This window comes from Corapipo altera, unplaced genomic scaffold (genome assembly GCF_003945725.1).
Source record: "Corapipo altera isolate COAL_440 unplaced genomic scaffold, ASM394572v1 44b, whole genome shotgun sequence".
Classification (NCBI taxonomy): Eukaryota; Metazoa; Chordata; class Aves; order Passeriformes; family Pipridae; genus Corapipo; species Corapipo altera.
Window position 1 is genome coordinate 1,109,756 of NW_020884932.1, and position 15,356 is coordinate 1,125,111.

At 39.5% G+C, this 15,356-nt stretch overlaps 2 protein-coding genes across 12 annotated transcripts in view; one reads left to right on the forward strand and one right to left on the reverse strand.

Annotated features, from left to right (window-relative positions):
* The window catches only part of ATP2C1 (ATPase secretory pathway Ca2+ transporting 1), a 68,237-nt gene extending 57,890 nt beyond the window's left edge, over positions 1-10,347 (forward strand). For 9 of the 11 annotated variants that reach the window (XM_027659392.1, XM_027659400.1, XM_027659397.1 and 6 more), the window contains 8 exons: positions 1,914-2,030; positions 2,461-2,608; positions 3,208-3,303; positions 4,111-4,252; positions 5,122-5,252; positions 8,111-8,197; positions 8,884-9,034; positions 10,209-10,347. In XM_027659392.1, the coding sequence (XP_027515193.1) occupies positions 1,914-2,030; positions 2,461-2,608; positions 3,208-3,303; positions 4,111-4,252; positions 5,122-5,252; positions 8,111-8,197; positions 8,884-8,994 (832 nt within the window). In that variant the 3' untranslated portion in view covers positions 8,995-9,034; positions 10,209-10,347. Of the gene's footprint in view, positions 1-1,913; positions 2,031-2,460; positions 2,609-3,207; positions 3,304-4,110; positions 4,253-5,121; positions 5,253-8,110; positions 8,198-8,883; positions 9,035-10,208 lie in introns of those variants that run through there. The other 2 variants (XM_027659393.1, XM_027659394.1) reach the window with 2 other exon arrangements.
* ASTE1 (asteroid homolog 1) lies at positions 10,024-15,347 on the reverse strand. Its single transcript, XM_027659404.1, has 4 exons — positions 13,940-15,347; positions 11,807-12,017; positions 10,666-10,852; positions 10,024-10,388 (listed from the first exon to the last, which is right to left on the reverse strand). The coding sequence occupies exons 1-4, from the start codon at positions 15,251-15,253 to the stop codon at positions 10,094-10,096; spliced, it is 2,007 nt and encodes a 668-aa protein (XP_027515205.1). The 5' UTR covers positions 15,254-15,347; the 3' UTR covers positions 10,024-10,093.
* Between the last annotated feature and the right edge of the window lie 9 nt (positions 15,348-15,356).

The following is a 15,356-nucleotide window of genomic DNA, read 5'->3' on the forward strand; positions in this document are numbered from 1 at the left end:
AACTTCTGTACCTGCGTAAAACTTAAAAGAAGTGTCATATATCTCCAGCCTTGACTGAGCAAGCAGTGCTTTCCAAAGGCTGCTTGGTCATTCAGGGTGCTGCCCCAAGAGACTGTCATCTCCGATCAGCCTCAAATGACCAATGCCCTGAACCGCCTGCATGCAGGGTTGGGTCTGTGGCTTCCAGTGCACCTTTCAGCTGCCGTTTCAACCCTCGCCCGTCACTACAGGGCTTTGCAAATGTGGGTAAGGCCTTCGAGCCTGTGCAGTGGATTTTTTAGGTGAGACGCAGTGTGCGTGGAACTGAACCCACCCTTTAATCCTAAGGTTCGTCTGGCAGGGCTGAGCGAGCTTGGACAGTGGCAGCGAGGTCCTCAGGACGCAGGTTTAATTAGAGTATCCTTCTCTTAGATGGATGGCCTTCCAGGGCTAAACAAGCTCCATCTGCCCAGGTTTGGAATAAGAGTTGTCCTTCTCCTAGAATGACTGCCAGAAGGCTAGCGAACTCATTCTGCCTGTGGATATATTGTATCTGACCCTACAGTTTTGACCTGTCTGGCACGGGTGACCCTACCAAAGGCACGTACCATTGCCAGCGTAGCTCGCAACTGCAAAGGGGTACACAGGCTTCTTTCCCATTAAAATGCTTAGGGCAAGCCTTATATTCCCTACTTTTCTGCCACCCATCTATATTCTATCCCAGGGAAATACCCAGGAACATCCCTTTGTCTTGACCACCCTTTCAGGATGCAACAAATATATCCAGAACCTACCGAACCTGGGTGGTAGCTGCAGATGAGCCAAAACCAAACCGTTCCAGCCCCCGTACCCGAACCCCGGGTGGGTATCTCTCAAGGCCCCAACCTGGCCAAGACCCCCAACCCCCAGAAGAACCCACTATCCACCCTGACCTTAACCTCCCCCCCACTGTGTTACTACATATCTTCCCACGCACTGCTCACCTGCGACACTTATATACAGGGCTGCCCTGCCCGCCCTCCCGCCAGTCTGAGGGCCCCCATGGCCTGCCTGACATCCTTCCCCTCCCCCAAACCAGACTGGCAAACCTCTGTGTGCTCTAAAGCTCCTGCTTCTGAAAAATAATTAAGTCTAGATATTATGGGAAAGTGTGCTTGCCTGTTAGCCTTGGGAATGGTAGCCTCAGGTTTTTGATGAGTAAGTTGCCCTTTGTTTTTTTTCTGTCCCTCTTTGCAGGGAGAGCATAATAAGGTTCAGTAGACTGCTAAATTTGGAATTATTAAAAGCCTTGCTCTCTTCTTGTTGGTTATGAAACCACTTAATCTTGCACTGAGAGCAATTAGTGCTTACTTGTTTACAGAGGTTTCTAATACCAAGCTTGCAGCCAGCTAATCTGTTTTCAGTCTTTCACCCAGCCTTCTCATCTTGCTACTAATGATGAGTGGTGCAGGTATTTTTAGGGAGCTTGGGTAGTACCTTACCTTGACTGATCAGTCAAACTAGTGACAGGTGCACAAAGTGATTTTGTTTACCTTAGAAGTGTAAAAGCAGTTTGTTTTTCAAAACCATGTTTACAAGTTCCACTTCTGGCACAGTAAAAATATAGCACCCAGTTCCCCAGTAAAAAAAAATCAATTAGGTGAAGGTGAGTGATAACTCTGAATGTTATCTAAAAGTTTGGGAGGTTTATAGATGCAAATTTGCTGCCTTTTTATTGCCAGAACAATACTGGTTTAAATATGGACTGTGTCAGGATGAGTATTCTAAAGGATTTCATGCTCTACCTTTAAAGTTTGTCTTATGTCAGTCATGATTCACACTGTCAAAATCTGTGTCTACTCTTAAACAGTTGAAGTGTTGATTACAAAGCAGTTATCAGTGGATCTTCAGAAATGTTCCATGCTGACAGTTATAAAAATGGATTCTTTCAACAGGAGTATAGCAGCACTGACTTTAATCTCACTGGCTACATTAATGAACTTTCCTAATCCTCTCAATGCCATGCAGATCTTATGGATCAATATTATTATGGATGGACCTCCAGCTCAAAGGTAATTACTTTAAATTCCATTATGTTCTGTAGTCCTTTTATTTCAGCAAGGAAAATGGTTCCTCATAAAGGAAACTGTGAAGTGTTAACCTTCAGTGAAATGTTTGTGAAACAGCAAACTTTTACTTTGAATTACAACATTTGCAGTATGGTTCTATGTTAATTCCATTTGGTTTGCTTTAGTGACTAACAGTATTATGGGGGCAGCAAGGATACCCAAAGATCGGTGGATATGCCCATGAAACTTGCATGCAGGGTTTTGGCTTTCCTCTGGGGTCTTCCTCTGACCCTCTTCACTGCAGGTAGATGGTGGTGGGAGATATGGAGTGGAAATAGTAATAAATCCTCTTTCTTCCAACTCAGAAAATCTAGTTAGAAGCCGTGAATTATTTTATGATGATAAAAATGTAAGATATTCTTTTAATTGTAAGCCTTGGGGTGGAGCCTGTGGATAAAGATATTATTCGAAAGCCTCCAAGAAATTTGAAGGACAGCATTTTGACCAAAAACCTGATTGTTAAAATCCTGGTTTCATCAATAATTATCGTGTGCGGAACGCTGTTCGTCTTCTGGAGAGAGGTATGACAAAAGTGCAAAACTTAAACAATAACAACCTAATTTAAAGGAAATCCTTTCTATATCAGCGCTTGGAATTCAGAATTAATGTGAACTTAGTTGCAATTTTTGCCCATGCTTATTTAATACCAGCAGATTAAAGAAGAAGATTTTCAAAACAGTTGTTGAAATGAGAAATACAGTTTTATTCCCCAGTCTCTAGTTTAACACAGACTTTTCCAGGTCCCAAATCTACTTGGGAAACTTTGGCCCATCTAAAGTAATTGTACAAATCTTCTAGCCAGACTGTTATGAAACAACCATTTGACTTTCTTTTCCTAGTAGAGAAAAATGTTGTTTGAACTTTTGATAGAGCATCATAGAATTCTTGCTATTCCATCTGCTTGCATAAATGTTGGCCATGAGACTTCATTTAATCATAGTTCAGAATTACAAATTGTTATAAGTGTGTAATTTTTGCTGTATGATTTATTAAATCAACTTGGAGCAAAGAATATACTTTTGTTTCATGTCCTAGGTAGCAGAACTTGAATTACTGTAATAACTTTAATTGTGGCAGATATAAAGCATGCTAAAGCCATTTAATTTTCTTTTGTTGGCAGTTAAGAGACAATGTAATAACACCTCGAGATACAACCATGACTTTCACCTGTTTTGTATTTTTTGATATGTTCAATGCTTTGAGTTCTAGATCTCAGGTAAGTGATTCTTATTGTCCATTTACACAGTATTTACACAATATGCACAACTTTCTTTGAAGGAAGATCTTGCTATGTTTGTTTCCAATGTTTTCCTGTAGATTTACTTCACACCTGCTATTAAGCTTCAGAGTTTCACGTATTTAGTAGGTAGTATTTCTTAAATTATAGATAAGTTAGGTTACTTAATTTGTTTACATTGTGCACAGCTGGTAGTAATGCTTCTGTCCTGACAGAAGCAAGGAAATTGTTATTAAAAGCTGAAGTGTTATGGTTCTTTATAGTGTTGTGTAGACTTGGTGGGTTTTTTCCCCTTACCAGAATCTGAAATTTCTTGAAGGCCTTAGCTTTTGTAGTTTATATTTTATAATCCTAAACCCATAGTCCAAGGAAAATTTTTTAAACTGTTCTATTTTTTTGTTTTAAGGAAAGTCTGAAATTTTATGCTAGTATACATTACTACATTTACTCTTAATTTGCAGTCTGTTTTCTGATGTGAATTGTCAGACCACGAAAAAAACCTTCCTTCTAGTATAGGGGGAACCTTTTTCTAATACACTGTAGTTGCAGAAAAGTGAGCTCAATATGCAAGTTGTTGACTATGAAGACAAGTCTTGTACTCTGTTTACCAGGGAGAAAATGCAATTAACCTGTTTAAGAACTTGTTCTGGTTTATCTAAGAGGTTAACAATAGTATTTTACATTTTTTCTAAAAGTCTGGATGAAAAGAAATTGTAATTACAAATTATTTTCTTGTCAAGATAACTAAGATTACATGTACAGTGTAACATATTACTTTTTTTACAGACAAAATCTGTGTTTGAGATTGGACTTTGCAGTAACAAAATGTTCTGCTATGCTGTCCTTGGGTCTATAATGGGGCAGTTATTGGTCATTTACTTTCCTCCACTTCAGAAGGTTTTTCAAACAGAGAGCTTGAGTGTCTTGGGTAAGAACAGTTCCCTTTTCAAAACTGTACATTAAGGATTAATTTATAAATGTGTTAGGTGATTGGAGCACTTTCTGGCTGTTTGCATACAACAGGAATACAAAGTCTGCTGACTCTTGTTGTTTTGTGTGAGAGATTTTTTGGGGTTTGTTTGTTTTGTTGGTTTGGGGTTTTATTGTTTTGTTTTGTTTTTTAAATACTTTTAGATATTTTCTTTGGGAACCATGATCTAAATGCATGTGGTACACAACTGATCACTGTGTTCTTAAATTTTTAGCTGCTTATTTATACTGGCCTTTTTAATATAAATTTTGTTGCAGGCAACATTATATGCTTTGTAGTTTTTTTTGAGCACCATTAATTTTGCTGTGTCACAAGTTTTTTCTCTAATATAAACACCTTATTTAGAAATCCCCATCCGTTATTATCAACTGCATTGTCATAGGGTAAACAAACATGGGGATTTTAAGAAGCTATAGATATGTAATGGTGTTGGACTCATTAAGACTTAGGTTTATTACTTTTATGGTTTTCTGCAGTTAAATTGTTGTAATGAAATACAGGTATTTACATAATTCTTTTTATTGTAGCATAATTTCTGATTATGTTAATTTTTTTCAGAATTAAGTTAATTATGTTGCTAAAAATAAGGTTATGAAATACTTTAAAAGCTTGTAGTATCATGCCTGTACTTATGGTTTGTGCATAAACTATGCATGTTAGTCTTCAGTTCCTGCAAAACATTGAATCTTGTTTCATTTCTCCGAACTTACCCAGTGATTGGGAGAAAATCTGAAAGTCTTGTTCTTTTCTATGTCTCTCCTCAGCCTTAAATAGCAGTTTTAAAAAAGGCTAATTGTCTCTTCCAGATTTACTGTTTCTTCTGGGACTCACTTCCTCTGTGTGCATAGTGACTGAGATAATAAAGAAGTTTGAAAGAAGCAAGGAAAAGATCCAGAAACGTGGAAGTTCTTCTTCGTCAACTTCGTCTTTTCTCGATGTATGATGCATATTGCATTCTTTTGTTTGCAAACTTAGCGATTGCTGTCTAAAGATGTAGGAGAAAGCAAAACAATATTTGGAGGATAAGGAAATCCTGAGGGCTTTTGACAAGTCCTTTGTTTCACTGGCTAATGACGAACTTCATGTTTCAAGACTGTTTAGAATTTAACTTCCAGCTGTGGAAGTAACAAATGAAATTATGCAACTTTGGTAACATTTTTCCTCAAACATAAATTTACTTTTGAGATTGAATGGTATTGCAGGGTGGGGGGTGGGGGTAGGGATTAATTTAAAGAAAGATCTAAGCCCAAGTCCCATTTTCTGCACTTAAAAGATATAACTGTGTAAAAACCTTCTCTTAGATATAAATATTTTAGTTTGTTTTTATTTAAAGCATTGTACTATTCTACTTTTCTGGTGGTGGGACTTTGCTACTAATACAAGGATAAAAATATTTCAGAGGCATTCCACTGGGTTTAGAGTCTGTCACAAGAGTGCCATATTCTAGCTACTGTATTTATTTACTTTATCCTGCAATGTGTAAGCGGCTCAAGTACCTTGTGCTACAGTTCTTTTGTATTCAGAGTTTGGTTTTTTGTTTTGTTTTGTTTTTTTTGCACAGGATGTGACCGCTGTCGGATCACTGTTTTTCTTTTCTTTTTCTGTGATTGAAAAGCCTATACTGCAATTTGAAGTAAATGTTTGCATTTCTTATAAGTGTGTTGTCTCTTTGTTTTAAAAGAAACTGGCATTTTACGCCAGATGAGCATGCTTGTTTTGATAGAATTGTAGATACAGGCTTTGTTTCATGTCTCGTTTGTTCGGTACTTACTCTAACACTTGACTCTTGGATCACTCGAGTGATTATAAGACAGTAGTTACTGAAATTATTTGTAGTGTACTGAATAAGAAAATGAATGCAATACTCCTTACTCTAATGGCAAAAAACCCCACTCCTCTTTGAAAGAAGCTTCATTTTCCTTCCTTCTTCCACCCTGTTCATAAAAATAACTTTTTATTGGTAATGTAACTTTAAATTTTAACCTACAAAATTACTTTTGTGCCTAGAAAAGCATGATAATAGATTTGTGTCTTGACGTGTTAAAAGTATCTTTAATTTATTATGATGTCTGAATATTCTCATATTCACTAATTGGAAATAGGTTTATTCCTCAAAATAGTCTTGTAGCTGTTGTCATCAGTGTCTTCTCATCATCCCTTGAGGAAATGTAAGGAACTATCATCTAGGGAATCTTGAAAAGAGGATGTCTGAGATCTCTAGAGGGAGTCAAAGACACAGTGGTATCTCTTCTGCTTGTAAACATGCGCATATGCATCTTTCCTCACTGTAGCCTGCAACTGTGGCAGTGGCATTGGCTCTGGACCATGCTGTCATGACTGTTGTCCTGTCAGTTGATGAGGAATTGTTGGAAACAGGCACTGGAATATTTATGCTCTTACCATTGTGACTTGCCCCACATACCACGCTCAGAATGAGGGGAGTTCATGGAAAACAGTTTGGCTAGTGCTGTATGAATTTTTCTGCTAATATGTTGTTTTAATTGTTTTCTTCTTTTTGCCTTTGGAGATTCCCAGACTTGGTCAGGAATCAGGGCATGAGTGCACCACTGAGACTGCTTTACGCATGCAATTCATCCATTGCTCTGCCTGACTCTGGGCCTGCTCAATATGCACATATTACCTGGACTAACCATGTGCTGGAGATCTGATTGTGTAAAGACAAAGACCCCAGCATGTGGTGCTCATCTCTTCCTGTGGGTTGTTAAGTGAACTGCTGAGCTGGTGGGGCCCGAACAAGATGACCTCTTACAGAAATGCTCTTGTGTCTTCAAGCAGAAGTTTCTTATTTACATCAGTTCTGCCTTTCTGAAGCTGAACAGACTTGACAGTTGTTAACTGTCTTTGGCAAGTGGGGCTGTAGCTCTTCAATACTGTAGGGTGTTCAGTATTCCAGTACAATTTCAGAACACTTTATTAATAAAATCCTTAGTATTCATCAATAAAGAGAGATAGTAAAAATTGACTGTGCATGCTGATGAAGAATCTCTTTAATAAACTTCGGTTTTGAGAAAGCACAGTAACTATACCTTTCACATAGTAGGTCTTGACTTGTGGTTGATATTCTTCTGTGGGATTTGACTGCTTTGTGCGCTGCTTGTTATCTTGGAGCCCCGGAAGTCTAGATAAGTACAGAAGTGCAGATGATGCCAAATTGTTGTCTTCTCTTGGAATTGTCATTGTCTCGTTTTTAAACAAAGGAGTTAAGAAGTACGTCTTTCCCAGCACAAGTTTTCCTTTCTGAATAAGGTATGTCAGTCTAGACAATAAATAAACTGTCAGTCTCCTATGGACAGTTTTGCCTTCTTGGGGATGGACTTAATTGAATGCAATTCAGTTTAAATATGCTAAAAGTTTTGGTGCTGTGTTTTCTAATGGAAGATGAAATACAAGTAATAAATCAAACTCAATGTCATTATTTGTAAAAATTTCTTGGACTGAATTCCATTGCCATTGATTTGGCTCTGCTTGTGGTTCATTACCACCTCACAGCACGTTTGAGAGATTTTTCTGCAGAGGAGTTGAATCAATAGTGAGAACTTTCCACAAAAATGAGGAGGCATTTCTTGTGGGGTGAAAATAGGCAACAACCAAGGAATTTACTTGCTTTTACTAAAACATGGAATAAAGAACGTTTCCGTTTTAATAAGTAAAGGCCCTTTATTTTTTATTTTTCTTCCAAATAAGTTGGAGACCCTGTAATGAGTCAAAAAGGAAAACTAACACTTGATTAAAATTCTGCATGGTAGCACTAGAATCAGTAATTATTTTCTTCAGCATACAGGATTGGTGTTTGCAGTGAGGTGTATGTCATTTCATGAGCAACAAAGAACAGCTGAATTCTGCATTGAGAACACATTTCCGGTACAGTAATTCTTAATCATTGAGTCAGCATTCCCAAAAGTATTCTCAAAATGCAGTGTGGTCATAGCAGTGTTTTTATCTGAAAGTGGAGTATTTGATCTTATCCCAGTCTTCTGAACTGTCTAATTGAAGACACCACTTCTCAGAAAGTCTCAAGAATTTTTATTATCTACAGCAGTTTTCCTGAATGGGATTCAAAAGTAAATTAAGATCTCTCTTCTCACATCACTAACAAAGTGGAATCAAACATAGCTGTATTTTTATACTTAGGACTTATTTTACATGTGACTATTTCTGATGATTAAGAACTGTAAGGAATTACAAGCTTGATAAAATAAAACACATGGGATCATAATGGATCAGAGGATGATTTGGACAATTAAAGATTTAAGTTTTAGTTAGTAAAATCCAGATTTTTAAATTTAATCCCTTTCAACTTTTATTTAAAATTGTCTGATGGAGATGCGATGCTGTAGGCTGCTGCAAATAGAAATCTATTTAGAAATAGGTTGTGAAGTTCTGGTAACTTGCCGTGTGGTTGAGTGTAGCTGCCATCTGCTGGTAGTTTAGCAAGTAGCAGCTTTTGTACTGAAACAAATCTTGCTATGACAGACTGTATCTCAAAAGCAGTTTTCTCATTAATGTAACATCTTATAGATTTATTCTTTTCTTATTGACTGTATTAGGGCAGTGTCGAGATTCAGCTGCATGGTGTCAGAGATCTTTCCTCTAAGTCTCAAGATCTAGTGAGTTACTTCCATGTGAACAGATGTGATAGGGAGCATAAGCAGGACTGAAAACTTGAGCAGACAACGCAAGAAGCAAGTTTGAATTCTGGTAAGTAATGGGAACACTTTAATCGTGAAAGGTGGAAATCACGATTTTCCTAAATGTAGGAAAAGGTATGTGGATTCTTGAGGAGAAAAAACCAGAAATGTAGTAATTAGATTTTACGTGGGGAAGACACTGGAAAACCAATAGTTTTATAAGAAAAGCATTTGTGTAAATTGATTAAATATGCTGAAAAGTTTGCTAATGCAAAGCACTGAGAAATACTGATGATGTAGGATTTTGCTTGTTAATTATAAATTGTTTTTCAGTATTACCACGTTGATAGTAAGGGTTTGTCAAGTAATTGGAGTACATCAGGGGAGTCAAAACAAGTCTGCTGTTTTGGTGTAGGCATTATAGAAAGAGTGACAACAGTTTGTTAATGGCAGAAGATTGTACACAATTACTGTGACAATTACTTGGAATTAGCAAACCTTCAGAAACATGCTCCCATGTGACAGCTTTGTGTGTGTGTGTAACTCTTTGTTTAACCATGTCACAGGGGAAGGGGGAGGAACAGAACCTGAAGTTTGTCCCTGAGTACAGTCAGTACCTATAATACTCAGTTGTCACCGAGTAAAGTTAGCTCTCCCTCAAAGTACAAGCACTCTATGTGTAAAGGCTGATTTTACAATATTTTTAAACTTGGCAATTTCCATTTCAATCTCATCTGTAAGACTATAATCACTGTGTTCCTCAAACACAAACTTCTGGATTTTTTGGAAGGGAGAAGTGTTCAGAGATATGAGGCAGAGCCAACTATAAATGTGCAGGAAAAGAATTCTTCAAGAATAGTCCAGCTCTGAAATGCTGAACAACTTTGCTCTCATTTTCAATTAGACTGATACTTTAAAGAAAAACAAAACACAGCTTTTATATAGCATCTCTTTTATATGAATATAAGTTACAAAAGGTGAATAAAAAATCCCCTGAAGCAAGATTTTTGGTAAAGATTGAATCAGGATCTTTTGTGAAAACAGCAGAGCAAAATCCAATATGGTCACATATTTCAATGTAATTTCTTTCATCAGCATGGCATTAGAATTTATTCCAGGAATAATGCTTTCAGTCATCCACTTCCAATGATGCAAACCTATTAACACTGCAAAAATGCAGATTTTCTGGTGTTGCACACTTGGTGGCTGTTCTTTTCTTATTAAATGCTTTCTTCTTCTTACAGGAGTCTGATCTAGTCTTGGTTGTCTTCTGAAAGAATTCTGGAGATACAGTTGACTCCACTGCATTTAACAAAAGCAGATAAAGTTGAGTCATTTTTGGAGATAAAATAAACAGATTTTCCACTGAAGGTGTTGATTTAAGCTCTTGGTACAGTCTGTGCACAAGGGTCCCAGTGTAAAGCCTGCTCAAAGGAAGGAGAGAATCTTCATTTAGAATTGCATTTCCACAGGCACAGAAACATGTTGCTTAATGAAACAACACAAATGCATACAGTATCCAACAGTGACCCCCGAAGGGACACCCATGCTACAGAGTATTTTTCTCTGTATTAACTGCTTTAAAGAAGGGAGTTCAAATGTAGGACAACTGGCCAAAGGAGTTTGACACAAAATAAAACAACATGTGAACATATCCCATCAGGGGCTTGTGGGGAAAGCAGATCTCTGAAACATCCTTACCTACTTAGGTCTGGCTCAGAGAGAGGAGTGCAAAGTAGCTGGTTGAGATACAATCCCATCTGAAGACAGCACTGCCACTGGCAAAAACTGTGTGCAGCATCTAAATCAAAGTCGTTATTTTGCAATTTCTTTTCCTTCCATTTTAGAAATTCGTTATATGCAATACTGTCATCTTCAGCACATGAGACTGTGGGATATAGGTTATAAATAAAAAATACATGGAAATAAATGTTCTGCTGTGAACAATACAAAAGATATCTGCTAGGTCTAGGGTCTTCAAACCTCTGATTCTAATTCAGGAAGCATTAGTAATGTTTTCAAATGGGTCAAACTTAAAATTAAGACATAATATTGTGTAAAAATTCAAGTATGAATATCCATGAGAATTGTAAAGTCAAGAATTCTGTTTGTTAGGTAATTTGCCAGACTGGGCTGTGAGGGGATCGAGTCTACCATTACCAAGGTTGGACTTGATTTTCTCAGAGGTCTTTCCCAATCCAGTTGATGCTGTAATTCTGTGAGCAAATCCAAACAAGCTTCCCATCTCACTCCAACCCACTTGAAAACCTGTCAGTCTGGTTTCTGTAAACTAGAACCTAAAGAAACTGCATAACCCTGGCATGCATCACCTTTGCCATCAAATGAAGGACTGCTGGAGCACATGTCACCATAACTCTAATAGGCATAAATATTACTGAAGCAATTTTTGTGACAATTTAGTACTTTCAAATTTGCAATTCACAAGTAGATAAAGTGTACTGTATTAAGTACAGATGATTTTAGGAAAACTCAGAGGAAAAAAAACATTGAATGCTTCAATAGTAGGATGCACAAGGATGTTAAGCTTATTTTTTGTAACTTTGATATCTAAATTAATATTTAGTCCTAAAAAAGCATTTATAAATGCAAATTAATTTTACAAGGTGGCAAAGTACTGTTTTACCTATATAAAATGTTATACTGAGGGTTAGCACTATTTCTCTGCACATATCAATGCAGAGAATGTGACACCTCAGAATATAGTGTAAATCAGTGCTAATTCATCTAAATTTGGACACCTCACCGTAAGCGGGAAAAATTAATCATGGTACAGATTTTTGTAGTAGCTGAACACCTGAAATTGTATTCTTGGGAGACATACCTGGATCATCGTTTATCCTGTGCAGTTCTCCAGATACTATCATTAGAAGTAAAGCCTTTAATTGATGCAACTTAACTTTCGGCTCTGAACAACGTATCCAGTAACATGTTACAGCAACAGGGAGTTGTAAGTGAGTTGGGATAGATTCTAGGAAACTCATTTTCACTCCTAGAGTCTGTAGCAAAAGCATCTGACGGCATGACGTGGACATCTGAAAATAAATTTAAAAATTGGAGTGGAAAAATAAAGGTAAGAGACTTTATTTGTTGTTAGCAATTTCCAAAAGGGAAATACATTTCTGGTTAAACTAGGTAGCACTTCAGATTTTTGGTAAAAAATATTTAAGTTTCATAGATATTCTGAACAGGAAATATTTTTAAAATATTACTTAAAACTTGAAAAACTACACCATTAAATGTCAGGTAGAAAGATAAAAGTAATCTTTTAGAATTGCATGAGGTGAGATTTTGAGAGGTTTCAAAGTCTTCATATCTTTATATATTCCATAACTTGTTTGGAAATCTTGTAACCATAATGCATTAAAATTATGTATAACATATATATATAGATATATATATAAAACCTTCATTCTTAGAAGTTATCCTTGCATTGTATGATGTAATGGTGATCTCTGTTCTTAATATGTTGAAAACATGCTTACCTATAATCACAGTGAAATCTAAGTGTGAAGCTTGCATTTTTCACCTGCAGTGTATTAATTCCTAGCACATGTTCCCTCTTTGTTGTGCCATTTAACTTCTGGAAGTTAAATGTTATAAACTGTGCCCCTAACTTCAAGCATGCAGTAGAATCGCAGCAGGCTGTTCAATTGTAATTCAAATGTTTTGTAAGCCTTGATTAGGGTTGTTTTGCCTACTCTCAGGCAGACATCTCCATGGCAGAAGAGAAACTGAAGTCAGTTTTGTCTAGAGCACTTTCAATGCAGAATAACATTTCTTCTTTTACCTCCTGTTCAATTGATAATTTCCATATATTTAGTAAGGAAAGCTGTAATAGCAGAAGCTCAAATCCATTAAACAAACAGCACACATACCAAGGTCAAAGTAAGGTGTCATTAATGTCTCTTATAATCCCAAAACATGATTTTTCAAAATCTTAAGTGTTGCATAATGCTCGTTTAAAAGGCCTGTGCCAATAACCTGCATAAAATAACCTCTATGTAGGCTTTTGGATCCATAGCTGTCTGTAGCATTTAATGGGCATAGCAGTGATACTCAGTTCCTTTCCAAAATAGCCACCAGCAAGTGATAAAAACATCCAGCACTGGCCACACACAGAAACGTGTTAACAGTTGATCTGAATACCAGAATGGACAGAGGACGTGGCTTAACTATGCAGAATTAAAAGACACAGACTGTATTTCTAGATGTTGCAGAAATTACTGCATACAAAACCTATTATGCAACTTCGGGAACGGGAGATTACTTTCCAACACGGGAAGAATTAGTCTTAATCGTTAGAATTTAAATATACAGAATTCCTACTGGTGATGGGAACTAGCCTAGTACAACTTTCCTTTGGTTCCACCTGTTTTTCAGGTGCTCCTCTGCTCTATCTGGCAAGCAGTAGGGGTTCACTTTAGCAGGAGCATACCTGGGGCAGGTAAAACTGCTGGGCAGCTGCAAGATGCACACATGAAATAATGATGATTTTTAGAAAAAGGCATGGGTCAGATTTTGTTTCAGAACATTGCTCTGATGCATCCATAGCTTGATCAAATACAAAGTAGGTTTTGTAGTATTAAACTGGACTTTTCTAAATGACATGAAACTGAGTTCCTTCCTATCATTATAAAAGCAAGTATTAGTGTAACAAAATCCATAGGATGAAATAAAGGCCTAGAATAGAAAATTTAGGGAGTACTGCATATACAAACAGTAACTTTTCATATCATTTATCTTGGCACACTGGAAGGGAGGCAGGAAGAGAAGGAGATAAAGACAATCTATGTAGCTTCTTAAATATCACAGGTACCTCTGTAGGAAGCAGTTACTTACTGAGGTGGCTTAGTTCAGACATCACATTTAGCGACCAGCTGGCAACCATGAGTCCCAACTACTTTTGTCACTCGTGAAACACTGTTAACCGTGATCTGTTGTGACAACCATTTACCTCCATTAACTTGTCCAAAGGAAAACGATCATCACAAAAATCTGTGGGTAGGCTTGCTGCTTGAACAAATGTTTTTTTAATTGTCTTTTGGCATCTGTCAAATTCACATACAACGGGCAGCTCGTGGGTCTGCTTACTTGGAGAAGCAGCTTCGTTATTTTGACGTACGCTCAGGAGCAGTCCATAGATAACTTGTCGGATGGGCAAAGCTGCGCTATGAGCGCTCGGTCTCTGCATGTTCTCCACCTGAACGCGGAGGAAGGTACTTCTCAGTATCAGGGCATTGATGATGAATGGGGCGAGCTTACCTTTTGCCAAAGCATCAAGTACCCACTGTGGTACGTCTGCTTTCCTGGCAGCCTCGCATTCATACCTTCCATTCTGAAAGAAGTCTTCAAGATTCACAGCAGACGGAGTGTAATCCTCCATCGAAGTGCACAGAAGCTCCCTTATTTCTTCCCTCTGATGTTTCTTAAGGTGTTTCAGCACATTCTCGACGGCCTCGGTGGGCTCTGCAAACTGCGACAGCCAGTTCAGGAGCCCCTGGAGGCGGAGGTGCTTCCCGCCCTTCCCCGCCGCGCAGCCCCTCGGCAGGCGGACCTTGCTGTAGAACGCCTCCAGAGCTGCCAGGTCCACGTAGTCGTTCCCGTTCATGACGGCGAAGAGCGGGAGCAGGCTCTTGTTCAGGCGGCCGAAGTGCCTGCAGAACCGGTCCACGGAATAGCACCGCGCGGGCACGTAGCATCCCTGCGGCGCCTCCCCGGCGCACACGCTCTCCCACTGGAAGTGGGACAGCGGGCAGTACCCGCCTGCCAGGTCGAAGACGCAGAAGTCGCTGTCGAGGGAGAGGACGGGGCAGCCCCAGCTGTTGGCCAGCGCGGCGATCTCCCGGTCGGCCTCGGCGAAGCACTGCACGAAGGGCACGCCGAGCCGGCCCAGCGCCTGCACGAAGGCTTCGCGGGTCAGCAGCGGCGCCAGGCAGCCGCCGGCCCCGCGGGACAGCCCGTGCGCCGCCCGCAGCTGCTCGGCGGCGCGGCCCCGCAGCGTGGGCAGCTTCCTGTCCTCGGCGCCGCGCCCGCCGTCCAGCACCACGAACGGGGCGACGCGGCAGGACCGCAGGATGCCGAAAAAGTCGCGCACGGCCGCGGCGAAGGCGCCGTAGTCGCCGCCGCGTCGGAAGTCGGCGGCGGGGGCGAAGCAGAGGCGGTGGTAGAGGCTGCTGCCGTCGATGACCAGCTTGGTGTCCCGCACCCGCAGCTCGGTGAAGAACACGCCGCGCTCCTCCACGAAGCCCGTCAGACCCTGGACGCCCATTGCGCCGGAAACGGTGCAGGAGCGACACGCGGAGCCCTCCGCTCCCAGATCCGCTTCCTTTTCCTCTCTCCTCCCGCCCGCCCGCCCGCTGTCGGGCGCGTGC